The sequence below is a fragment of the Carcharhinus amblyrhynchos genome, chromosome X (assembly GCF_965287045.1).
Source record: "Carcharhinus amblyrhynchos chromosome X, sCarAmb.v2.hapA, whole genome shotgun sequence".
Lineage (NCBI taxonomy): Eukaryota > Metazoa > Chordata > Chondrichthyes > Carcharhiniformes > Carcharhinidae > Carcharhinus > Carcharhinus amblyrhynchos.
The window spans coordinates 9,130,774-9,158,454 of NC_137359.1; the positions used below are offsets into that span (position 1 = coordinate 9,130,774).

The window sequence follows — 27,681 nt, forward strand, 5'->3', positions numbered from 1 at the left end:
CAACTTGCTGGAATCTGAAGGGAAAACAGAAAATGTTGGAAAATCTCAGCAGGTCTGACTGCATCTGTGGGGAGAGAATAGAGCCAGCGTTTCGAGTCTGGATGACCCTTCGTCAGAACTCTGAGAGACACAAATAGGCACACACACACACACACACACATACACACACACACATATACTCGCACTCTTACTCTTTCACACTTATACTCACACACACTCAGATATATTCCCAGACACACACATGCTAACACACACGCACATAGTCACATGCGTATACACACACTCTCACACTCACAACACACAAATACACACTCACTCACACACTCTCTTACACACACATACACACACACACACATTCTCAGACACATACACTGTCTCACACACGCACGCACATGCGCTCACTGTCACACTCACATACAAGCAGCACTCCGAAAGCTAGTGGATTTTGCTACCAAATAAACTGTTGGACTTAAACCTGGTGTTGTGAGACTTCTTACTGCACATACACGCATCACACTCATATATACTCACATTCACATACATAGGCTACCCCAGTGGCACAGTGGTTAGCACTGCTGCCTCACAGCGCCAGGGACCCAGGTTCAATTCCCGGCTTGGGTCACTGTCTGAGCAGAGTTTGCAGATTCTCCCCGTGTCTGTCCTCTCACACGCGCACCATGGCACATGTGCGCCCTCTCACACATGCGCCCTCTCACACGTGTGCCCTCTCACACGCGCACCCTCTCACACGCGCACCCTCTCACACGCGCACCCTCTCACACGTGCACCCTCTCACACGTGCACCCTCTCACACGTGCACCCTCTCACACATGTGTCCTCGCTCACGCGCACCCTCTCACATGCGCGCCCTTGCACACGCGCACCCTCTCACACGCGCGCCCTTGCACACGCGCACCCTCTCACACGCGTGCCCTCACACACGCGCACCCTCTCACATGCGTGCCATCGCACACACTCGCACACGCGCACCCTCCCATCCTGAATTGCCCCTGGCAGGTTTCTGCTCCGAGTTTACAGCATGCCCTTAGTTGGCATTTTCCTGTTATATTCACCTGTCTGCGTGGTCCAGTCTCGAAACATTAACGCTGCCTCTCTCTCCACAGATGCTCCCTGACCTACTGAGTTTTTCCAGCATTTTCCCTTTTGATTTCAGATTTCCAACATCTGCAGTATTTAAGGTTTTATCACAATTGGTTATTTGCTTGCTGATTTTCTCTGCCACCAACTCTTCGTCTAATAAGCCCTTCAGTAGATACCTGCTGCGATGTCTCTAAGATACATGCACTTCACAGGATGAAGGTGGATAGCACTGCAGAGAGGGAAGCTTGCTGATGCTTGCCTGTTCCATGTCTAACTATTATCCTTCCCTCTTCTACCTTGGGGAATGGCACAGAGCAGGAAAAATTCTCAAATCCATTATAAAGGACTTTATAGTAGAACATTTAGAAAGCAGTGACAGGATCAGACAGAGTCATCATGGATTTATGAAGGGGAAACCATGTTTGATAAACCTGTTGGAATTCTTTGAGGATGTAACGAGTAGAGTTGACAAGGGGGAGCCAGTCAATGTGGTATATTTGGACTTTCAGAAAGTGTTTGGGAAAGTCCTGCATCAGAGATTATCGTGCATAATTAAAGTGCATGGGATTGGGGGAAGTGTATTGAGATGGGTAGAAACTGGTTGGCAGAGAGGAAACAAAGAGTAGGAATTAATGGGTGCTTTTCAAATTGGCAGGTAGTAACCAGTGGGGTGTCACAGGGATTGGTGCTGGGACCCCAGCTATTCACAATATATATTAATGATTTGGATGAGGGAACAAAATGGAACATCTCAAAGTTTACAGGTGATACCAAGTTGGGTGGGAGGGTGAACTGTGATGAGGATGCAGAGATCCTTCAGAATGACCTAGACAGATTGGGTGAGTGACCAAATCAATGGCAGATGCAGTATAATTTAGATAAGTGTGAGGGTATTCACTTTGGAAGCAAAAACAAGAAGGCAGATTACTACCTGAATGGCTGTAAATTGGGAGAGGGGAGTGTGCAGAGGGACCTGGGTGTCCTGGTGCACCACCAGTCACTGAAAGTAAGAATGCAGGTTCAGCAGATGATAAAGAAGGTAAATGGCATGTTGGCCTTCATTGTGAGAGGTTTCGAGTACAGGAGCAGGGATGTTGTAATTATACAGGGTGTTGGTGAGGCCACACCTAGAGTATTGTCTGCAGTTTTGGTCTCCTTTTCTGAGGAAGGATGTTCTTGCTCTCGAGGGAGCGAAGGTTTACCAGGCTGATTCTGGGGATGGCGGGACTGATGTATGAGGTGAGTTTGATTAGGTTAAGATTGTTTTCACTGGAGTTTAGACAAATGAGGGGAGATCTTATAAAGACTTATAAAATTCTAACAGGACTAGACAGGGTAGATACAGGGAGGATATTCCTGATGGTGGGGGTGTCCAGAACCAGGGGTCACAGTCTGAGGATTCAGGGTATACCATTTAGAACGGAGGTGAGGAGACATTTCTTCACCCAGAGAGTGGTTAAACTGTGGAATTCATTACCACAGAAAGTAGTTGATGACAAAGCATTGAATGTATTCAATGTAGGTAGTAAATTGAATTAGAGGTAGTAAATTGGATTAGACATTGGCTGAATGGAAGAAGCCAGAGAGTGGTTGGGGAGGATTCCTTCTCTGAGTGGAGGCCTGTGACTAGTGGTGTGCCACAGGAATCGGTGTTGGGTCCATTGTTGTTTGTCATCTATATCAATGATCTGGATGATAATGTGGTAAATTGGATCAGCAAATTTGCTGATGATACAAAGATTGGAGGTGTAGTGGACAGTGAGGAATGTTTTCAAAGCTTGCAGAGGGATTTGGATCAGCTAGAAAAATGGGCTGAAAAATGGCAGATGGAATTTAATGCAGATAAGTGTGAGGTATTGCACTTTGGAAGGACAAACCAAGGTAGAACATACAAGGTAAGTGGTAGGACACTGAAGAATGCAGTAGAACAGAGGGATCTGGGAATACAAATATATAATTCCCTAAAGGTGGCGTCACAGGTAGATAGGGCCATAAAGAGTGCTTTTGGAACATTGGCCTTTATAAATCTAAGTATTGAGTATAAGAGTTGGAATGTTATGGTGAGATTGTATAAGACATTGGTGAGGCTGAATTTAGAGTATTGTGTGCAGTTTTGGTCACCTAATTACAGGAAGGATATTAATAAGGTTGAAAGAGTGCAGAGAAGGTGTATAAAATTATGAAGGACATACATAGGGTGAACAGTGGGAAGCTTTTTCCCAGGTCGGAGGTGACGAACACAAGGGGTCACAAGTTCAAGGTGAGGGGGGGAAGTTCAACACAGATGTCAAGGGGACGTATTTTACACAGAGGGTGGTGGGGGCTTGGAATGCACTGCCAAGCAAGATGGTTGAGGCGGACACGCTGGAATCATTTAAGACTTATCTAGATAGCCACAAGAATAGACTGGGAATAGAGGGATACAAATGAATGGTCTAGTTGGGCGTATGAGTGGTGCAGGCTTGGAGGGCCGAAGGGCCTGTTCCTGTGCTGTATTGTTCTTTGTTTTTTAGAAGGTTTACAAGGATGTTGCCAGGACTTGAGAAACTGAGTTACAGAGAGAGATTGAATAGATTAGGACTTCATTCCCTGGAGCGTAGAAAAATGAAGGGAGATTTGATAGGGGTGTATAAGATTTTGATGGGTGAATTTAAGATTTTGATAGAGTGAATGCAAGCAGGCTTTTTCCACTGAGGCTAGGGGAGAAAAAAACTAGAGGACATGGGTTAAGGGTGAAAGGAGAAAAGAGAATATTAGGGTGGGGTTCTTCACTCGGAGAGTGGTGGGAGTGTGGAATGAGCTGTCTGATAAAGTGGTAAATGTGGGGTCACTTTTAACATTTAAGAAAAACTTGGACAGGTACATGGATGAGAGGGGTGTGGAGGGATATGGTTCAAGTGCAGGTCAGTGGGACTAGGCAGAAAAATGTTCAGCACAGACAAGATGGGCCAAAAGGCCTGTTTCTGAGCTGTAATGTTCTGTGGTTCTATGGTTCAAGAGGTGGCTGGATATAGCACTTGGGGCAAATGGGATCAAAGGTTATGGAGAAAAAGCAGGATTAGATTATTGAGTTGGATGATCAACCATGATTGTGATGAATGGTGGAGCAGGCTCAAAGGGCCAAATGGCCTCCTCCTGCTCCTATCTTCCATAAAAGGAACTGAGGCCTAATGGTGTGCACAGGCCCCTTGTGGAGATGCTGCAGAAATTGTGCAGAGGGGTTCAGAGTGACTTTGTATCAATCAATGCCCAAGCAGAATTTGAGTTATTCTCGAATGGTTAATTGGATTTATTTTTCAACAGATTCGTTTCATGATGAAGAGTTATTCTTTTATCCGAGAAAATGTTCCGAAAGTGCTGAATGCGAAGCTGCAGGAAGGTAAGGGAGGGAGGTGCACTGACTCACATTACTGAATGCAGATCACAATTCACTACAAATCGAGGGCAACAAGTTCAGCACAGCTTCACACAGCCATGGGGTCAAAGCCTTCAACATATCACTGAACCGAATCATTGGAGAGACCAAGATTCACTCAAACACGATAAAGGGAGCTTTACTCTGTATCTAACCCCGTGCTGTACCTGTCCTGGGAGTGTTTGATGGGGGACAGTGTAGAGGGAGCTTTACTCTGCATCTAACCCCGTGCTGTACCTGTCCTGGCAGTGTTTGATGGGGGACAGTGTAGAGGGAGCTTTACTCTGTGTCTAAGCCCGTGCTGTACCTGTCCTGGGAGTGTTTGATGGGGGACAGTGTAGAGGGAGCTTTACTCTGTGTCTAAGCCCGTGCTGTACCTGTCCTGGGAGTGTTTGATGGGGGACAGTGCCGAGGGAGCTTTACTCTGTATCTAACCCCGTGCTGTACCTGTCCTGGGAGTGTTTGATGGGGGGACAGCGTAGAGGGAGCTTTATTCTGTATCTAACCCCGTGCTGTACCTGTCCTGGGAGTGTTTGATGGGGGGACAGTGTAGAGGGAGCTTTACTCTGTATCTAACCCCATGCTGTACCTGTCCTGGGAGTGTTTGATGGGGGGACAGCGTAGAGGGAGCTTTATTCTGTATCTAACCCCGTGCTGTACCTGTCCTGGGAGTGTTTGATGAGGGACAGTGTAGAGGGAGCTTTACTCTGTATCTAACCCCGTGCTGTACCTGTCCTGGGAATGTTTGATGGCGGGGACAGTGTAGAGGGAGCTTTACTCTGTATCTAACCGTGTGCTGTACCTGTCCTGGGAGTGTTTCGTGGGCACAGTAAGAAGTCTCACATCACCAGGTTAAAGTCCAACAGGTTTGTTTGTTCATGAACGCCACAAGCTTTTGGAAACAGCGTTCCTTCGTCAGCTGTGTGGAAGGTTCTGATCAGAGAAGGGCATATAAAGTCACACACAGTTTACAGAATACTGATTAGAATGCGTGTCTTTACAGCTAATCTGCTATTCAAGTCTAGAAGGTGCAGACAATGTGAGTGGAGATGGTATTAAGTATAGGTTAATTAGATGTGTATTGTATCCAGGCAGGACAGTAAGTGAGATGTTGCATGTTCAGGCAAGTCATGGGGGTTACAGATAGTGTGACATGAACCCAAGATCCTTGTTGAGGCTGTCCTCATGTATGCAGAACTTGGCTATCAGTCTCTGCTCAGCAACTCTGTGCTGTCGTGTGTTGTGAAGGCCACCTTGGAGAACATTTACCCGAAGATCAGAGTCCGAATGCCCGTGATTGTTTGGTGGGTACAATGTAGAGTGCATGTGCACAGTGCACATTCTATGCTTGAATTTCCTTCGAATGCTCTGGTTTTCTCCCACAGTCCAAAAGATGTGCTGATTAGGGTGCATTGCCATGCTGAACTCTCCTCCAGTGTACCCGAACAGGCGCTGGAGTGTGGCCACCAGTGGATTTTCACTAACTTCATTGCAGAGATACGCAAGACAGAGAGATCGTGACGCAGGACAGAAGGAGAGAGATGTGGGTCAGAAGGAGAGAGAGAGAGACCCGGGACAGGGAAAGAGAGAGAGATGTGGGACAGAGGAGAGAGAGAGACGTGAGACAGAGGAGAGAGAGAGTGACTTGTGACAGAGGGGAGCGAGATTGACTCGGGACAGAGAGAGCGAGAGAGATGTGGGACAGAGGTGAGAGAGAGAGAGAAGCACGGCAGAGGAGAGAGAGAGAAGCACGGCAGAGGAGAGAGAGAGAGAGACAAGCGGGAGAATGAGAGAGAGACGCAGGAGAGAGAGAAAAGAATGGGAGAGGGAGAAAGAGATGCAGGAGAGAGAGAGACGTGGGGGAGAAGGAGAGAGAGATGTGGAGGAGAGAGAGAGAGACGGGGAGAGAGAGAGATGTGAGGGAGAGCGAGAGAGACGTGGGAGAGAGAGAGAAAGACGTGGGGGGGAGCAAGAGAGTCGCGGGAGAGAGAGAGAGAAGCAGGAGAGAGAGAGACGCCTGTTCCAGTGATCCAGTGTCCATACCCCACCTCTGACCTTGATCCAGTGTCCACAGATCACCTCTGACCCTGAGCCACTGATCCCTCAGTGTTCATCCCTCACCTCTGACCCTGAGCCACTGATCCCTCAGTGTCCATCCCTCACCTCTGACCCTGAGCCACTGATCCCTCAGTATCCATCCCTCACCTCTGACCCTGAGCCACTGATCCCTCAGTGTCCATCCCGCACCTCTGACCCTGAGCCACTGATCCCTCAGTGTCCATCCCTCACCTCTGACCCTGAGCCACTGATCCCTCAGTATCCATCCCTCACCTCTGACCCTGAGCCACTGATCCCTCAGTGTCCATCCCTCACCTCTGACCCTGAGCCAGTGCCTACTGATTGCCCATGCCTGATCTCTGATCCTGATCTAGTGCTCATGCCTCTGTCTGAGCAGAAACACCCCAGGCTCTGATCTCTGTGTGAAACTCTGACTGAATGAAAATTTGGTTTGTGATTTCATTTGATTTTTTTTCTTTGACAGGTGAACTGCTTCAACAGAAAGAGTTCTCAAATTACCTCTACTTTCTGTTCTGCCCCACACTAATCTATCGGGATTCTTACCCCAGGTATGTGGTATCACTACACAATGATTCAAGCACAGGCAGCACTGTGCCTTTTCCATGTTTTGACAGGTTACACTGTCCCCTGGCGTTTATCTATACAATGCTGCTCGTCAATTCACATATCACCCAGACTCAGAAATGGATTGGCCCGGAACACTACATCCAGCTCCTGATTCCCTTAAAAGAATATTCCACCACCTTCATATCCGAATGTCTCCCAATACTCCCCTTTCTCAGTTCAATTTTCCACTCCCCAGGACAGACTTCCAGTTTCTGCAGCTGCTCCCTGTAACCTGATGGCTGTCTGTCTCCCCCACTGAGCCCAGAGCTTCTCCTTGCTGTCTCTCTGCCCGTGAATCCAGAGCTTCTCCTTGCTGTCTCTCCCCGTGAACCGAGAGCTTCTCCTTGCTCTCTCTCCCTGTGAACCCAGAGCTTCTCCTTGCTCTCTCTCCCCAGTGAACCCAGAGCTTCTCCTTGCTCTCTCTCCCCGTGAACCCAGAGCTTCTCCTTGCTCTCTCTCCCCGTGAACCCAGAGCTTCTCCTTGCTCTCTCTCCCCGTGAACCCAGAGCTTCCTCTTGCTGTCTCTCCCCGTGAACCCAGAGCTTCTCCTTGCTCTCTCTCCCCAGTGAACCCAGAGCTTCTCCTTGCTCTCTCTCCCCGTGAACCCAGAGCTTCCTCTTGCTGTCTCTCCCCGTGAACCCAGAGCTTCTCCTTGCTGTCTCTCCCTGTGAACCCAGAGCTTCTCCTTGCTGTCTCTCCCTGTGAACCCAGAGCTTCTCCTTGCTGTCTCTCCCAGTGAACCCAGAGCTTCTCCTTGCTGTCTCTCCCTGTGAACCGAGAGCTTCTCCTTGCTGTCTCTCCCCGTGAACCGAGAGCTTCTCCTTGCTGTCTCTCCCCGTGAACCCAGAGCTTCTCCTTGCTGTCTCTCTCCGTGAACCCAGAGCTTCTCCTTGCTGTCTCTCTCCGTGAACCCAGAGCTTCTCCTTGCTGTCTCTCCCTGTGAACCCAGAGCTTCTCCTTGCTGTCTCTCCCTGTGAACCCAGAGCTTCTCCTTGCTGTCTCTCCCTGTGAACCCAGAGCTTCTCCTTGCTGTCTCTCTCCCCAGTGATCCCAGAGCTTCTCCTTGCTCTCTCTGCCCGTGATTTACCATTTATATAGATGATCTGGAGGAGGGGGCTGAGTGTAGGGTGACGAATTTTGCTGATGACACGAAGATGAGTGGAAAAGCAAATTGCGTGGAGGGTGTGGAAAGTCTGCAGAGGGATCTAGATAGGCTGAGCGTGTGGGCGAGGACCTAGCAGATGGAGTATACTGTTAGCAAGTGTGAGGTTATCCACTTTGGCAGAAATAGTAGTAGGAGGGATTACTATTTAAAAGGCGAAAAGCTGCAGCATGCTACGGTGCAGAGAGACCTGGGGGTCCTTGTGCACGAGTCGCAAAAACCCAGTCTGCAGGTGCAGCAGGTGATCAAGAAGGCGAATGGGATGCTGGCCTTTATAGCGAGGGGGATAGAATATAAAAGCAGGGAGGTCTTGCTGCAACTATACAGGGTACTGGTGAGGCCGCAGCTGGAGTACTGTGTGCAGTTTTGGTCGCCGCACTTGCACAAGGATATTTTGGCCTTGGAGGGAGTGCAGAGAAGGTTCACTAGGCTGATACCGGAGATGAGGGGGTTGGACTGTGAAGAGAGACTAAATAGACTGGGTCTGTACTCATTGGAGTTTAGAAGAATGAGGGGGAATCTTATAGAGACATATAAGATAATGAAAGGGATGGATAGGGTAGAGGTAGAGAGGTTCTTCCCGCTCAGAAAGGATAGCAGGACAAGAGGGCACAGCCTCAAGATAAGGGGGATGCAGTTTAGATCAGAGTTGAGGAGGAACTTCTTCACTCAAAAGGTGGTGAATCTCTGGAATTCGCTGCCCGTTGAAGTGGTGGAGGCTGCCTCGCTAAATATATTCAAGTCACGGGTAGATAGGTTTCTGATAGACAGGGGAATTAAGGGTTACGGGGAGAAAGCGGGAAAGTGGAACTGATCCACTTCAGATCAGCCATGATCTTATTGAATGGCGGGGCAGGCTCGAAGGGCTAGATGGCCGACTCCTGCTCCTATTTCTTATGTTCTTATGATCCCAGAGCTTCTCCTTGCTGTCTCTCTCCGTGAGCCCAGAGCTTCTCCTTGCTGTCTCTCCCCAGTGAACCCAGAGCTTCTCCTTGCTGCCTCTCTCCCCGTGAACCCAGAGCTTCTCCTTGCTGTCTCTCCCCGTGAACCCAGAGCTTCTCCTTGCTGTCTCTCCCCAGTGAACCCAGAGCTTCTCCTTGCTGTCTCTCTGCCCGTGAACCCAGAGTTTCTCCTTGCTGTCTCTCCCCAGTGAACCCAGAGCTTCTCCTTGCTGTCTCTCTGCCCGTGAACCCAGAGCTTCTCCTTGCTGTCTCCCCCCAGTGAACCCAGAGCTTCTCCTTGCTGTCTCTCTCCGTGAACCCAGAGCTTCTCCTTGCTGTCTCTCTCCGTGAACCCAGAGCTTCTCCTTGCTGTCTCTCTCCGTGAACCCAGAGCTTCTCCTTGCTGTCTCTCTCCGTGAACCCAGAGCTTCTCCTTGCTGTCTCTCTCCGTGAACCCAGAGCTTCTCCTTGCTGTCTCTCTCCGTGAACCCAGAGCTTCTCCTTGCTGTCTCTCTCACCGTGAATCCAGAGCTTCTCCTTGCTGTCTCTCCCCAGTGAACCCAGAGCTTCTCCTTGCTGTCTCTCTCTCCGTGAACCCGGAGCTTCTCCTTGCTGTCTCTCCCCAGTGAATCCAGAGCTTCTCCTTGCTGTCTCTCTCCCAGTGAACCCAGAGCTTCCCCTTGCTGTCTCTCCCCAGTGAACCCAGAGCTTCTCCTTGCTGTCTCTCTGCCCGTGAGCCCAGAGCTTCTCCTTGCTGTCTCTCTCCCCATGAACCCAGAGCTTCTCCTTGCTGTCTCTCTCCCAGTGAGCCCAGAGCTTCTCCTTGCTGTCTCTCTGCCCGTGAACCCAGAGCTTCCCCTTGCTGTCTCTCCCCAGTGAACCCAGAGCTTCTCCTTGCTGTCTCTCTGCCCGTGAGCCCAGAGCTTCTCCTTGCTGTCTCTCTCCCCGTGATCCCAGAACTTCTCCTTGCTGTCTCTCCCCGTTAACCCAGAGCTTCTCCTTGCTCTCTCTCCCCGTGAACCCAGAGCTTCTCCTTGCTGTCTCTCTCCGTGAACCCAGAGCTTCTCCTTGCTCTCTCTCCCCGTGAACCCAGAGCTTCTCCTTGCTGTCTCTCTGTGAACCCAGAGCTTCTCCTTTCTCTATTTCCCATGCGGCTGTTGTTATTCTCCCAGATAACTTCTTTACAAAATCCTAACTAACCCCCTCGTGCATTTAACATAGCTAATCCATCTAACCTACACATCTTTGGAGTGTGTGAGGGAACCGGAGCACCTGGAGGAAACCCACGCAGACACAGGGTGAATGTGCAGATTCCATACTGTCACCCCAGCTGGCAATTGAACCCGCGTCTCTGGCACTGTGAGGCAGCAGTGCTAATCACTGTGCCACCCCCAACTACAGCTACTTTTTTATTTTAATTTCACTCAACTCACTGTTTATGTCTTCATTCAATGTCATGTCTACTTGCTGTGTCCGCCCAGTAAATGGAGTCAGTGTTAGTAGCACTGATGGCTCATTCAAACCAACTCTGGATGCTGGTTCTCTCTTGGTCTGTTTGGCTCACTTACACAGTCAATATTCAGAAGCTTCCTCCCTGAATGGACAGATTAAGTGCTTGTGGGTTAAAGTCACGCTCTGGTTGGATAAGAAGTGGTTGCATGCAGGTATAGCTCTGGCCTTTGAGACAGTGGGTTCTGGATTCCAGCCCCACTCCTCAGCTTTGAGGATAAAGTCTGAGCTGACATTCCAGTGCCCTGCTATCGGAGCAGCACTCTGTTGCTTTAACCAAAGGCTCTGCCTCTGTGGTAGTTGTATACCCCGCAGCACTATTTCGAAGACCAGTGCCCCGGTCGATATTTATGCATCATTTGATACCCGCTGAAACAGATTAGCTGGTCATCTGTTTGTTTGTTTGTGGGATCTTGCTTTGTGCAGCTTGCTTGTTGTGCTTTCTGCATGAGAACAGTGACTCCCCTTGTATAGTGCTGCTTTCGCAGGACAGTTCTTTGGGATGCCTGCGGTGAAAATATCCCAATCAATTTTATCTTGGCTGTTTCATTCCAGAACTCCAAGCATCAGATGGAAGTATGTGGCACTGAACTTTGCTCAGGTGAGAACAACACAAACATTTAACAACTGACAGATATATTTAAAATGTCAGTATCCACTGACATTTGAGGTGCCGGATGATTGGAGGATAGCTCATGTTGTTCCGTTGTTTAAAAAAGGCTCAAAAAGTAATCTGGGAAATTATAGGCTGGTAAATTTGACGTCAGTAGTAGGTAAATTATTGGAAGGAGTACTAACAGATAGGATCTACAAATATTTGGATGGACAGGGACTTATTAGGGAGAGTCAATATGGCTTTGTGCATGGAAGGTCATGTTTGACCAATCTATTAGAGTTTTTCGAGGAGGTTACCAGGAAGGTGGACAAAGGGAAGGCAGTGGATGTTGTCTGCATGGATTCAGTAAGGCCTTTGACAAAATCCCTCATGGGAGGTTAGTTAGGAAGGTTCAGTCATTAGGTATACATGGAGAGGTAGTAAATTGGATTGGCTGAATGGAAGAAGCCAGAGAGTGGTTGTGGAGGATTGCTTCTCTGAGTGGAGGCCTGTGACTAGTGGTGTGCCACAGGGATCAGTGTTGGGTCCATTGTTGTTTGTCATCTATATCAATGATCTGGATGATAATGTGGTAAATTGGATCAGCAAATTTGCTGATGATACAAAGATTGGAGATGTAGTGGACAGTGAGGAAGGTTTTTAAAGCTTGCAGAGGGATTTGGACCAGCTAGAAAAATGGGCTGAAAAATGGCAGATGGAAATTAATGCAGACAAGTGTGAGGTATTGCACTTTGGAAGGACAAACCAAAGTAGAATGTACAGGGTAAATGCTCGGACTCTGAAGAGTACAGTTGAACAGAGGGATCTGAGAATACAGGTACAGAATTCCCTAAAGGTGGCGTCACAGGTAGATAGGGTCGTAAAGAGTGCTTTTGATACATTGGCCTTTATAAATAAAAGTATAAATAAGAGTTGGAATGTTATGGTGAGGTTGTCTAAGACATTGGTAAGGCCCGAATTTAGAGTATTGTGTGCAGTTTTGGTCACCTAATTACAGGAATGATGTTAATAAGGTTGAAAGAGTGCAGAGAAGGTTTACAAGAATGTTGCCAGGACTTGAGAAACTGAGTTACAGAGAGAGATTGAATAGGTTAGGACTTTATTCCCTGGAGCGTAGAAGAATGAGGGGAGATTTGATAGAGATGTATAAAATTATGATGGGTATAGATAGAGTGAATGCAAGCAGGCTTTTTCCACTGAGGCTAGGGGAGAAAAAAACCAGAGGACATGGGTTAAGGGTGAAAGGAGAAAAGTTTAATGGGAATATTAGGGGGGGCTTCTTCACACAGAAAGTAGTGGGAGTGTGGAATGAGCTGCCAGATAAAGTGGTAAATGCGGGGTCACTTTTAACATTTAAGAAAAACTTGGGCGGGTTGATGGATGAGAGGGGTGTGGAGGGATATGGTCCAGGTGCAGGTCAGTGGGACTAGGTAAAAAATGGTTTGGCACAGACAAGAAGGGCCAAAAGGCCTGTTTCTGAGCTGCAATTTTCTATGGTTCTAAATATCTCACGCAGTCAGTCCACAGACTGGCGAAGAAGCAGTGAACTCGCTGCTCTGTCCAATTCACCAGTAAGCCTGCAGGGGAAGAGACTGGCTTCACTCACTCACCTCCACGTGCTCAGACAGCACCGCCTCCCCCCTCCCTCCCCCCCCCCCCGCAACTCCCACCAGCACCTCCCCCCCCCCAGCTCCCAGACCCCCCAGCTCCCCTCGACAGCTCCCCTCCCCAGCTCCTCCCCCAGCCTCCAGAAAGCGTGTGCTCCCAGCCAGAATTCCCCCCCCCCCTTCTCCAGACTCCCCTAGCCCAGCCCCAGCTCCCCTCTCCAGCCCCCTCCCCAGGGTGATGGATAAATCTCAGTGTGATGGATCGCAGGGTGATGGATGGAGCATCAGAGTTTAACTAACCCAGTGTGAGGTATATGTATACTGAGCTGAGAGACAAGAAAGGGAATTGCTGATGGAATTTATTTGGCGGTAGTTGATTGGATCTGTGCGGGGGATAGTGGCAGAATGATATCCACCCATTCCCTCTGGAAGGCAGTGGCAGTGTGATGAGTGGGCTTGCTGAAACTCAGCTCAGTGTTGGCCCGGATGCTCTCAATCTGCAGGACGATGACCTGTCTGTTCTTTGCTCACAGGTTCTCGGTTGCCTCTTCTACTGTTACTTCATCCTGGTGAGGCTCTGTATCCCAGTGTTCACCAACATGAGCAAGCAGCCCTTCAGCACCAAGATGCTTGTCTTATCCATATTCAATGCAACATTGCCAGGTACGGGCTGTGGGAAGCTGCCGGTCTTTTAGGTACAACAGGAGGAAGATCAAATAGACCTCAGATCACCATAAACACATTCAGTAAGAGGGAGATGATTCTAAAATGATTTGAAGCCTTTGCCTCAGGTCCCTTAGCTTTTTAATAGCCAGTGGTGTTATCAAGGTGAGATATGAAATTAACAATTGATCTAGTATCGCGCGCTACGTCTGGAAGACAGTTCCAAACTTCTCCAATACTTTGTAGAAGCATTTCCTAATTTTGTTCGAAGTTTGGCTCCAATATTTAGAATATATCCCCTACTCCTACACTCCCCATTGAAGAGAAATTCTCCCCTCCAATCTACCACGTCTGTTTCCCCACAATATGTTGAAAACATTGGCAAAATTGCCACTTAACTATCTAAATTTCAAGCAACACAACCCTGGTTTGTGGAATCTCTCCTCGGAGTTTAACCATTGCTGTCCAGGTATCCCTGGGGTAAATCTACACTTCACTCCCTCCACAGGTCAATCTATCCTTTCTCTGGTGTGGCTCCCAGAACTGTTCACAGTGACTCCAGGTTAACCAGGGGCGAAGCTTGAATTCTAACTCCTTGCGCTCTAGCCCTCTAGATAGAGAGGTCAGCATTCCCTTAGTGTTTCTGATTCTTTTCTGTAACTGCCTGTGTTATGATCCAGGCCACAAACTCCACGGTGTTTTATGGAGTCAGCCTAGACTGTAGGCAGGATTTTCCTGCCTCGTTCATCCCGAAACCGTAAAATCCCACCCAAGATCAATGGACCTTTCCACGATCTGCCTCTTGCCTGCTCCAATTCCTGTGGCAGGCGGGACAGTAAAATTCTGGCCCATTGGTTTTGCACTTTGAGTTTGGCATTAGGGTCAGCAGAAGTTGTTTCACTCCAGGTATGATTTAAGTGACCCACTAGGGAGCTTTTATCAAAGTTTATTTAAGAGTACAATTTTTTAAAAATTAGCATAATTTTTACCAATTACAAGAATCAAAATGATAGAACATAGAACACTACAGCACAAACAGGCCCTTCGGCCCATAAGTTGCGCCGATCATATCCATACCTACCAGGCCATAGAACTATCTGTAACTCCCAATCCCATTAAATCCCATGTACTCATCCAGAAGTCTTTTAAAAATTCCCAGCGAGTTCGCCTCTACCACCACTGACGGCAGCCGATTCCACTCACTCAGCACCCTCTGAGTGAAAAACTTACCCCTAACATCTCCTCTGTACTTGCCTCCCCGCACCTTAAACCTGTGTCCTCTCGTAGCAACCATTTCAGCCCCGGGAAATAGCCTCCGAGAATCCACCCTATCTATTCCTCTCAACATTTTATAAACCTCTATCAGGTCACCTCTCAACCCTCATCTCTCCAGGGAGAAGAGCCCTAGCTCCCTCAACCTATCTTCATAAGGCATGCCACCCAATCCAGGCAACATCCTTGTAAATCTCCTCTGCACCCTCTCAATAGCTTCCACATCCTTCCTGTAGTGAGGTGACCAGAACTGCGCACAGTACTCCAAGTGGGGTCTGACAAGGGTCTTATAAAGTTGCAGCATTACCTCCCAACTCCTAAACTCAATCCCTCGATTAATGAAGGCTAGCACACCATACGCCTTCTTGACCACATCCTCCACCTGCAAGGCCGATTTAAGAGTCCTATGGACCCGGACCCCAAGGTCCTTCTGCTCCTCAACACTGCTAAGAGTCCTACCCTTGATATTGTACTCCTTCATCCCATTGGACCTGCCAAAATGGACCACTACACATTTATCCACGTTGAAGTCCATCTGCCACTTCTCTGCCCAGTCCTGCATATCCTATCTATGTCTCGCTGCAACTTCTGACATCCCTCCAGACCATCCACAACACCACCAACCTTTGTGTCATCGGCAAACTTACCAACCCATCCCTCCACTTCCTCATCCAGGTCATTTATGAAAATGGCAAACAGCAAGGGTCCTAGATCAGATCCCTGGGGCACTCCGCTGGTGATATAATATAAACCTTAATAGCTAGCTGTCTATGATGTTCCAAGTCAAACAACAGCCCATAAACCTCTTTCTAGACTTGGCACAAAAAGCAAGTATGTCTCATATCATGCTGGATTTTGCAGCTTTTTAATAGCTGCCATGAATTGAAATCATAGAATCCCTACAGTACAGAAAGAGGCAATTCGGCCCATCGAGTCTGCACCAACCATAATCCCACCCAGCCCCTACTCCCATATCCCTACATATTTTACCCACTAAACCCTCTAACCTACGTATCTCAGGACACTAATGGGTGATTTTAGCGTGGCCAATCAACCTAACCCGCACATCTTTGGACTGTGGGAGGAAACCAGAGCACTGGAGGAAACCCACGCAGACACGAGGAGAATGTGCAAACTCCACACAGACAGTGACCCGAGCCGGGAATCAAACTCAGGTCCCTGGAGCTGTGAAGCAGCAGTGCTCACCACTGTGCTACCGTGCCACACTCTAATTAGTTGGTCCTTTGAATACTGAATTAAGTATTTCCAGGCTTGGAACTTACAGCATGCCTCGAGAGAGAGAGGGAGAGAGATAAAGATACTGTTTTCTTCCTCATAGCTTCTCACAGCAACTCAAAGCCAGCAGAATTTTCAACTCCAGAGAGAGAGGGAAACAAGAAACACTGCTCACTATCTACAGTCCAAACAGCATCTGACGAGCAACAAAACCAAAATCTTGGACCTTGCTATAGGAAAAAAGTCAGTGGATCACTGTGCTTTCCTATCCCAGGATTGAAGTCACTAATCAACTCACAGAAAGAATAACAACAAAGAACAGTACAGCACAGGAACAGGCCCTTCAGCCCACCAAATCTGTGTTGACCCAGATGCCTCTAATCTAATATTTTCTTGCCTCTATGTGGTCCATATCCCTCTATTCCCTGCCTATTCATTTATCTACCCAGATGCCTCTTGAACATTGTTATAGAATATCCTTCTACCACCTCCTCTGGCAGCGCGTTCCAGGCATTCACCACCCTCTGTGTGAAAAATTTGCCCCTTACATTCTCTTTTAAACGTTCGCCCTTTCACTTTCAACCTATGCCCGTGAGTAATTGACCCTTCGATCCTGGGAAAAAAAGACTATGTACTCTTCCAAGCCTGTCATAACCTTGTAAACCTTTATCAGGTTCCCCCCACATCCTCCAAGGCTCCAGTGAAGACAATTCAAGTTTGTTCAACCTTTCTTTATAATCCATATCCTCCAAACAAGGTAAATTGGGGCTGCAACACAAATCCTTTGGGACACCAGGAGCTGCAGGTGAGAGGAGTTTCCCGTTATTCCGAACCCTCCTGCTCCACTTGTTCCCCTAATCTGGAACAAGGAGAGAGAGAATATCTATCTTTCTCAATGTGAAAGACAAGGCAGCAATATTGTGGGGAGGGAGGGCTGGGGATGGGGGGTGGTGGGGAATGTTGGGCCTGCTTTAGTTGAATTGAATTTTGGAGTTTGGAGACTCTGGTTGAATTGCTGGGTTGACGCCTGATCCAATCTCTCCTCCAGGTACCTTCCTACTGCTCCTCAGCTTCTTTGCTTTCCTCCATTGCTGGCTGAACGCCTTCGCTGAGATGCTACGTTTTGCAGACAGAATGTTCTACGAGGTAAGAGGGCTAAAAAAAACAAAATGGCAGCTGAATCAGGTGACCGAGGGCAGTGTCCATCGCTGAGGAAATGCATCCGATTGACAATCAGGATCATGGATGATAAAGATCAGGGAAGGTGGGTGCGGAGAAAGTGCAGGAGAGAAGCCGGGGGTTATATCCACACTGCTCCTGGTTCAGTGAGTACCTTTAGCAGAGGAATGTGGGTGTGCCTAACCCACATGGAGTGAGGTGGAGGAAAGAGTTCCAGAACTGTTATTGGATATCAGTCAGTCGATGTGGTGTAGGTACACCCACAGTGCTGTTAGGGAAGGAGTTCCAGGATTGTTATTGGCTATCAGTCAGTCCATGTGGTGTAGGTACACCCACAGTGCTGTTAGGGAGCGAGTTCCAGGATTGTTATTGGACATCAGTCAGTCCATGTGGTGTAGGTACACCCACAGTGCTGTTAGGGAGGGAGTTCCAGGATTGTTATTGGCTATCAGTCAGTCCATGTGGTGTAGGTACACCCACAGTGCTGTTAGGGAGCGAGTTCCAGGATTGTTATTGGACATCAGTCAGTCCATGTGGTGTAGGTACACCCACAGTGCTGTTAGGGAGGGAGTTCCAGGATTGTTATTGGCTATCAGTCAGTCCATGTGGTGTAGGTACACCCACAGTGCTGTTAGGGAGGGAGTTCCAGAATTTTGACCCAGCAACAGTTGTGTTAAATTGTCCCTTAGTGTCTAAAGATGTGCAGGTTAGATGGATTGGCCATGCTAAATTACCCCTTAGTGTCCAAAGATGTGTAGGTTAGGTGGTTTGGCCATGTTAAATTGTCCCTTAGTGTCCCAAGATGTGCAGATTCAGTGGATTGGCCATGCTAAATTGCCTCACATGTTGGTGTTTCAGGTTGGGAATTTTTTTTATTGAGAATTTAAATAATTTTTGAGGAGATAGTGTTTCGATTAATGATTGAGTATTTTATGGTCCATGTTTGGGGGCGGAATCAGAGAGAAGGATGGTTAGCGAATGACTTTTTTAAGCAGGTTCCCATTTTCTAGTTCTGATGAATTTCACTTCATTCAGGGACCTTTGTGACATTTTAAAGTGATCCGGGGGGTTAGCGGTTGCCCTTTTTGAGAAGTGTTCTTTTGCTAGTGATGATGAGTTGCCCTGTGGCCAGGGTTCCTTCCAGTGTTCAAGGTGATTCAGAGAGTGTGGAAACTTTGAAGGGAGAGTGGTTTTGTTAGCTGTGGCACGCTATCCTGTGTCCAGGGCCCTCCCATTGTTTCAGGTGATTGAGTAATTAAAGATTTGCATTTTTCTTAGGCTCGGCAGTTAATTGTAGCGAGTCCTCATGGTCAGCATGCCCTGCTTTTAGCTTGCTTGAGAAGTTATAGATTTATACTTTTCTTTTAGGGGTTTGCCTTTTTCAGAGTGTATTATTGGGTGTGAGAGCGAGGGTCAGGTTAGTTCTGATCAGGAGATGGTGACATTTCCTGCTGCTTTCTCTGGTGAGTAATTCCCTGCTTTTTGTGCTGCAGGATTGGTGGAATTCCACCTCCTTCGCGAATTACTACAGGACCTGGAACGTGGTGGTCCACGATTGGCTTTACTGCTACATTTACAGAGATTTCCTCCGGGTAAGAGCATCTCGTCAATTTATCCAGCTGTCCCCTGGGGCTAACACAACTTCAAACTGATAGGAAACTGCAATACATTGCAATTCACAGCAACCACATCATACACTCACACTGATACACACGCACGCACACACACACACACACACACACACTCACACACACACACACAGAGCGATACTCATACTGATACACACACACACACACTCACTGATACACACACACACACACAGATACACATGCACACACACATACTGATACACATGCGCACACGCACACACACACTGATACACACACACACACACTGATACACACAGATATACGCACTGATACACACACACAGATATACACACTGATACACACACACACAGATACACTCACACACACACAGTTACACTCACACACGCACGCAGTCACACTGATACACACACACACACTCACACTGATACAGACACTGATATACATTCATACTCACTCACACTGATACACACACCGATACACACACACACCGATATACACACTGACACACACACACACACTGACACACACACACTGACACACACACACACACACACACACACAGATATACACACATACACTCACTGATACACAGACACCCACACACTGATACACACACACACACGCACACACACACACTGATGCACACACTGATATACACGCACAAATACACACACACATTGATACACACACACACTGATACACACACACTGATATACACGCACAAATACACACACACACACAGATACACTCACTGATATATACACATACACGCATATACACACACACACACACACAGATACACACACACATTGATACACACACCACACACACACTCACACTGATATACACGCACACACACACTGATACACCCACACAGATACACAAACTGATATACATACACACACACGCACACAGATAAATGCACACACACTGATACACACACAGACACACTTGGGATTGTTCAATAGTTTTTTCAAGTTTATTTATTACTGTCGCAGGTAAGCTTGCATTAACACTGCAATGAAGTTACTGTGAAAACTCCCAAGTTGCCACACTCTGGCACCTGTTTGGGTACACTGAGGGAGAATTTAGCATGGCCAATCCAGCTAACCAGCATGTCTTTCAGACTGTGGGAGGAAACCCACGCAGACACGGGGAGAATGTGCAGACTCCACTCAGATATGTCCTGAGCCGGGAATCAAATCTGGGTCCCTGGTGCAGTGAGGCAGCAGTGCTAACCACTGTGTCACTGTGCTGCCTCTTGGTCAATCCCAACTCAACCCATGATCTACACCCTCCTGCCGATTGGCTCAGCCTCCCACGGGGGTGACCCATAGGCTCCTGAACGGTCACATGGGCCTCGGAAAATGCCCCTCCTCCCCACCATTAAAAGGCCATATGTGCTGTGACCAAACCTGATCCTGTGCTGAGCAGTTGCTTATGCTGGGACATTGCAAATGGACGGTGAGGCTGCTGTTTTTTTACTCCCTAGCTCTGAATATCCTGATCAGTAGGAGCTGCTAGCTGAGGCCTGCTGAATTGGAACCTGCAATTGTGTGTCAGCCACTATCACACTGCTGGAGCCCTGACACACACACAGCCATCCATTTCAAATTCACCCATGCAGTGCCTCGCTCAGCACTGACTCCAGCGAGGACTGTGTAATGCATTGTGTGGCTCCTGTCTTGTTGCAGATATCTGGGAGAAGGTTTCGAGTGGTTGCCATGCTCTCAGTCTTCATTCCGTCTGCAGTTGTTCACGAGTATGTGCTAACGCTTTGTCTCGGCTATTTCTACCCTGTCATGTTCTGCCTCTTCGCTTTCTTTGGAGGTAGGTTTGTTAATGCAGGTTATCCAGAGAATCCCTGCAGTGCAAAAAGAGGCCGTTCGACCCAGCGGGTCTGCATCGACACTCCAAAAAAGCATCCCACCCAGGCACTCCCCCTGTCCTATCTCCAGAACCGCACGCATTTTATTGTGGCCAATCCACCTAACCTGCACATCTTTTGACACTAAAGGGCAATTCAGCATGGCCAATCCACGTAACCTACACATCTTTGGACACTAAGGGGCAATTTAGCATGGCCAATCCACCTAACCTACACATCTTTTGACACTAAAGGGCAATTCAGCATGGCCAATCCCCCTAACCTACACATCTTTGGACACGAAGGGGACAATTTAGCATGGCCAATCCACCTAACCTGCATATCTTTTGACACTAAAGGACAATTTAGCATGGCCAATCCACCTAACCTGCACATCTTTTGACGCTAAGGGACAACTTAGCATGGCCAATCCACCCAACCTACACATCTTTGGACATTAAGGGACAATTTATCATGGCCAATCCACCTAACCCACACGTCTCTGAACACCAAGGGACAATTTAGCATGGCCAATCCACCTAACCCACACGTCTCTGAACACCAAGGGACAATTTAGCATGGCCAATCCACCTAACCCACACGTCTCTGAACACCAAGGGACAATTTAGCATGGCCAATCCACCTAACCAGCACTGAGATGGGCCGAATGGCCACATTCTGCTTTAACGTGCATGGTGCATTGTGTCAATAACTTTACTGACCTTCAATATCCTTTTCTTCTAGTCTGTTTCAACTTCATTTTGAATGACAATCGAACGAGTCCTGTGTGGAACATAATGATGTGGGTTTTCCTGTTCATTGGTCAGGGGATCCAGGTGTGTCTGTACTGCCAGGAGTGGTATGCTCAGATCCACTGTCCTGTCACACAGGTTAGTAACCTTGCACTTGCGCGTGCGCACGCGCACACACACACACACACACATACATACACACACGCACACACACACATACACACACACACACACACACACACACTTTCATACACACTCTCACTTTCACTCACACATATATGCACACACTCACATTCACACAGAGCTATACACACACACTCAGATACATTCACACACACATATTCACACTCTCACTATCACTCACACACATTCTCACACACACACACACACACGTGCGTGCATATACACACACGCACACACAGATACACACATTCACATACATATACTCACATTCACACACACACTCAATCCCACACACACAGATACACACACTCTCACTCACACACACACAGATACACTTACACTCACACTTACACACAGATACACTCACACACACACAGATAGATACACACACACTCACACACAGATACACATTCTGACACTCAGATACTCACATCCACACACACATACTCACACTCGCACACACACTCACACATGCTCTCTCACATACGCTCACACTCTCACACACACTCACATATACTCATACACTCACACTTTCTCATGCACACTCACACACATTCTCACACACTCACATACACTCATGCACTCTCACACTCACACACTCATGCACACACACACGCTAACATTCTCTCGCACACACACTCTCACACACACATACACACACTCACACTGATACTCACATTCACACACATATACTCACTCTCACTATCACACACATACACATGCGCCACACACACAGATATACACACTCACAACACACACATGCAGATACACACACAGACACAGATACACACACTCACATACATATATACACACTCACATACAGATGCTGACATTCACACACTCACATGCACACACTCCATCTCTCTCTCTCTCACATACACACGCACACACACTGACATACAGATACATTCACACACTCAATCTCTCTCACACACAAACATTCACACTCACACATACACATTTTCACACAGATACTCACACACACACTCTCACACATACTCTCACACACACTCACACACTCGCACTCTCTCAGTCTCACTCTCATTCAACGACACTCACATTCACACACACACACACTCACATATAGATACACTCACACACACACACTCAATCTCACACACACACACTCACATATAGATACTCACATTCACACACTCACACACTCAATCTCACACACACACACTCACATATAGATACACTCACACACACACACACACATTCAATCTCACACACACACACTCACATATAGATATTCACATTCACAAACTCACACACACAATCTCTCTCTCTCACACACACAATCTCTCTCTCACACACACACATATTCACTCACACTTACACACACACATACACATTTTCACACTCAGATACACTCACACACACTCTCACACACACTCTCACACACTCGTACACACTCTCTCACACACTCATTCACACTCTCACTCTCTAAGTCTCATTCACTGACACACATTCACATACAGATACTCACATTCACACACCCACACACACACACACTCCATCTCACACACACACACAAACACACATTCACTCTCACTCACACTTACACTTACACTCACATGCACACTCACACTCACACATAGATACACATTCTTACACTTAGATACTCATACTCTCACACACACTCTCACACATACTCTCACACACTCTCTCACACACTCTCACTCTCGTTCTCATTCACTGACATTCACACTCACTCACACACACATACACAGATACACCCACACTCACGCACACACACATTCACACGCAGATACACCCACTCACACTCAGATACACACACTCATGTTCAGATACATACACTCACACACAGATACTGACACTATCACTCACACAGACACACTCACACACGGATACACACATTCACACTCAGATACTCACATTCACACACAGATACTCACACACATACAGATACACATACTCACACATGCGCTCACACTCATGCGTACACTCACACTCAGATACTCACGTTCATGCATAGTTACTCACACTCTCACTCTCTCACACACACATACTCTCTCTACACTCACAACTTGCACTCACACACACTCTCACACACAGATACACTCACACTTACATACAGTTACACACTCACACACACACACTCACACTCACCCAGATACACGTGTGCTCACACAGATACACACTCACACTCAGATACTCATATTCACACATATATACTCTCACACACAGATACACACACACGCACACAGATACACACACTCACACACACACTGACACACACACACACACAGATACGCACACACACACAGATACACACACTCACACATACAGATACACACACTCACACACACACACTCAGATACATACATTGACACTCAGATACTCACACTTTCACTATCACTCACACATACACACACTCACACTGGATACACACACTCACACACACTCAGATACTCACATTCACACACAGAGACTCACTCTCATTATCACTCACACACACACTCTCACTCTCACACACCCATTCACATACAGATACTCACATTCACACACACACACTCAATCTCACACACACACGCTTACACACAGACACTCACACACACACACTCACACACACACTCTCATTCACACTTATACTCACTCTCACACATACACAAACTCACAAATATTCACACTAACACACACTCACACTCAGATACTCACATTCACACACAGTTACTCATACACACACATGCACACACTCTGTCACACACACTCTCGCACACACTCTTGCCCACACTCTCGCACACACTCACGCACATGCTCACATGCGCACACTCGCGCACACACTTGCACACACACACATTATCACACACTCTCACACACACTCACACACATTCTCACACACATTCTCACACATTCTTTCGCACACTCACTCGCACACATTCGCACACACTCACACACACTCTCACTCTCATTCGCACACACTCATACTCACACACAGAAACACCCCCCACACATACTCACACACAGACACACACTGACAGAGATACACACACACTCACACTCAGATACTCACATTCACACACAAATACTTACACTCACATACACTCCCTCATAACGCACACTGTTGCGCACACACTATGACACACACACACACACACATTCACACACAGATATACTCACAGTCACATTCTCTCACACAGATAAACACACACACACAGATACATACACGCACACAGACACACACACTCAAACACACACACTCACTCACACAGATACACACACACACACAGATACACACAACCACACTCACACACGAATATACATACTCACATTCACACAGATACTGACGCGCACTCTCACACACACACACACTCACTCATTCACACGCACACACACGCATACACACAGTTAGACATGCACATGTAGATACACACACACTCACTCATGCATGTACATACATGCACACACAGACACGTGCATACACGCGCATGCAGACACACAGACACACACACAGACATGCACGCACACACGTACATACATGCACACACAGACATGCACACACAGACACACACACATGTATGTACATATGGCATCCCTTGTTTCTTGACGTTTTGAGCTTTAATTCATTTTCTGCTTTTATTCAGAGAACGTTCTGGGAGTTGGTGACCCCGCGGTCCTGGTCCTGTCGACTTGAAGCTTAAGGCGGTGGCTGAGTGTGAAGTTTCACATGAAATTTTGTGCTTATCATCAGTTTGATCAGTGTGAGAGGACACTGGCAGTGTGTGTGTGTGCAATTCCCATTCACTCAGATTCCACTCTGTTATTTATGTCAGTAAAATGATTGTTAAATCTGCAGCCCTTTAACTGTCCATTCTTCAGTGTGGTAGCAAATGTCATTCAGCAACTGGTTCCCTTATCAAAGCACAAGCTGTTTGTAATTAGGAACTGGAACATTGGGCCTGTCTCTATTGGTGCACCCCTGTAAGTGCACCTGCCTGCACTGACCCTCCAACAGAGCATCTTACCCAGGCCCTCTCCCCACCCTATCCGTGTAACTTTGCACATTTAGCATGGCCAATCCACCTAACCAGCATGTCTTTCAGACTGTGGGAGGAAACCCACACAGACACGGGGAGAATGTGCAAACTCCATACAGACAGTGACCCAAGCCGGGAATCGAACCCGGGACCCTGGCACTATAAGAACATAAGAAATAGGAGCAGGAGTAGGCCATCTGGCTCTTCGAGCCTGCCCCGCCATTCAATAAGATCATGGCTGATCTGTCGTGTCTCAGTTCCACATTCCCGCCCTCTCCCCATAACCCTTAATCCCCTCTCTTATCAAAAACCCATCAACCCGCGTCTTAAAAATATTTAGCGAGGCAGCCTCCACCACTTCAACGGGCAGAGAATTCCAGAGATTCACCACCCTTTGAGTGAAGAAGTTCCTCCTCAACTCCGTTCTAAACCGCCCCCCCTTTATCTTGAGGCTGTGCCCCCTAGTCCTACTATCCTTTCTGAGCAGGAAGAGTCTCTCCACCTCTATCCTATCCATCCCATTCATCATCTTATACATCTCAATGAGATCTCCCCTCATTCTTCTAAACTCTAACGAGTACAAGCCTAGTTTATTCAGCCTCTCCTCATAGCTCAACCCCCTCAACTCCGGCATCAGCCTAGTAAACCTCCTCTGCACTCCCTCCAAGGCCAAAATATCTTTGCGCAGGTGCGGCGCCCAAAACTGCACACAGTACTCCAGCTGCGGCCTCACCAATGCCCTATACAGCCGCAGCAAGACCTCCCTACTTTTATATTCAATCCCCCTTGCTATGAAGGCCAGCATCCCATTAGCCTTCCTGACCACCTGCTGCACCTGCAGGCTGGGTTTTTGCAACTCAGTGCTAACCACTGTGCCACCGTGCTGCCCATCATGTTTGAAATGAATTGGCAGACTATTGTGATGAGAATGCTCGTGCCCGAATAGGTCAAAGGTGATCCACAGAAATGCTCCTAACATGTAGACTTGGAGCAGGAGGTTGAGAACATAGCAGATTGTACGGGTCCCCGAATACCTGCATCACTGGCTGTACCAGTGACTAGGTACCTTCCCTCATCGCGGGAGGTGTTTTACCTTTCCCAACAGACAGCAAGGAACTCTGCGGATCAAAACTTTAACTTCACGATTATGTTGAAGTAGATTGGCAGCATGCTTTTTTGACACTTTTGATTTCATTTATTATTGTCACATGTATTAACATACAGTGAAAAGTATTGTTTCTTGTGTGCTATACAGACAAAACATACTGTTCATAGAGAAGGAAAGGAGAGGGTGCAGCATGTAATGTTACAGTCATAGCTAGAGTGTGGAGAAAGATCAACTTAATGCAAGGTAGGTCCATTCAAAAGTCTGACTGCAGCAGGGAAGAAGCTGTTCTTGAGTCGGTTGATACATGACCTCAGACTTTTGTCTCTTTTTCCCGATGGAAGAAGTTGGAAGAGAGAATGTCCGGGGTGTGGAGGGTCCTTAATTATGCTGGCTGCTTTCCTGAGGCAGTGGGAAGTGTAGACAGTGTCAATGGATGGGAGGTTGGTTTGTGTGATGGATTGGGCTACATTCACAACCTTTTGTAGTTCCTTGTGGTCTTGGTCAGAGCAGGAGCCCATACCAAGCTGTGATACAACCAGGAAGAATGCTTTCTATAGTGATCTGGAAAAGTTCGTGAGAGTCGTAGTTGACATGCCAAATTTCCTTACTCTCCTGAGAAAGTAGAGGCATTGGTGGGGCTTTCTTAAGTGTGGGCATGGGGGGGACCAGAACAGTTTGTTGGTGATCTAGACACCTAAAAACTTGAAGCTCTCGACCCTTTCTGCTTCATCCCCATTGATGTAGACAGGGGCACGTTCTCCTTTACGTTTCCTG

At 47.5% G+C, this 27,681-nt stretch overlaps 1 protein-coding gene across 2 annotated transcripts in view; it reads left to right on the plus strand.

The window, feature by feature from the left end:
- Nucleotides 1-25,875, plus strand: part of LOC145361946 (sterol O-acyltransferase 2-like) — a 95,783-nt gene extending 69,908 nt beyond the window's left edge. For both annotated transcript variants that reach the window (XM_080217935.1, XM_080217936.1), the window contains exons 8-16: nucleotides 4,405-4,480; nucleotides 7,059-7,143; nucleotides 11,369-11,414; nucleotides 13,570-13,699; nucleotides 17,256-17,353; nucleotides 18,880-18,978; nucleotides 20,691-20,826; nucleotides 21,608-21,753; nucleotides 25,407-25,875. In XM_080217935.1, the coding sequence (XP_080074061.1) occupies nucleotides 4,405-4,480; nucleotides 7,059-7,143; nucleotides 11,369-11,414; nucleotides 13,570-13,699; nucleotides 17,256-17,353; nucleotides 18,880-18,978; nucleotides 20,691-20,826; nucleotides 21,608-21,753; nucleotides 25,407-25,463 (873 nt within the window). In that variant the 3' untranslated portion in view covers nucleotides 25,464-25,875. The remainder of the gene's footprint in view (nucleotides 1-4,404; nucleotides 4,481-7,058; nucleotides 7,144-11,368; nucleotides 11,415-13,569; nucleotides 13,700-17,255; nucleotides 17,354-18,879; nucleotides 18,979-20,690; nucleotides 20,827-21,607; nucleotides 21,754-25,406) is intronic.
- Nucleotides 25,876-27,681: the final 1,806 nt, after the last annotated feature.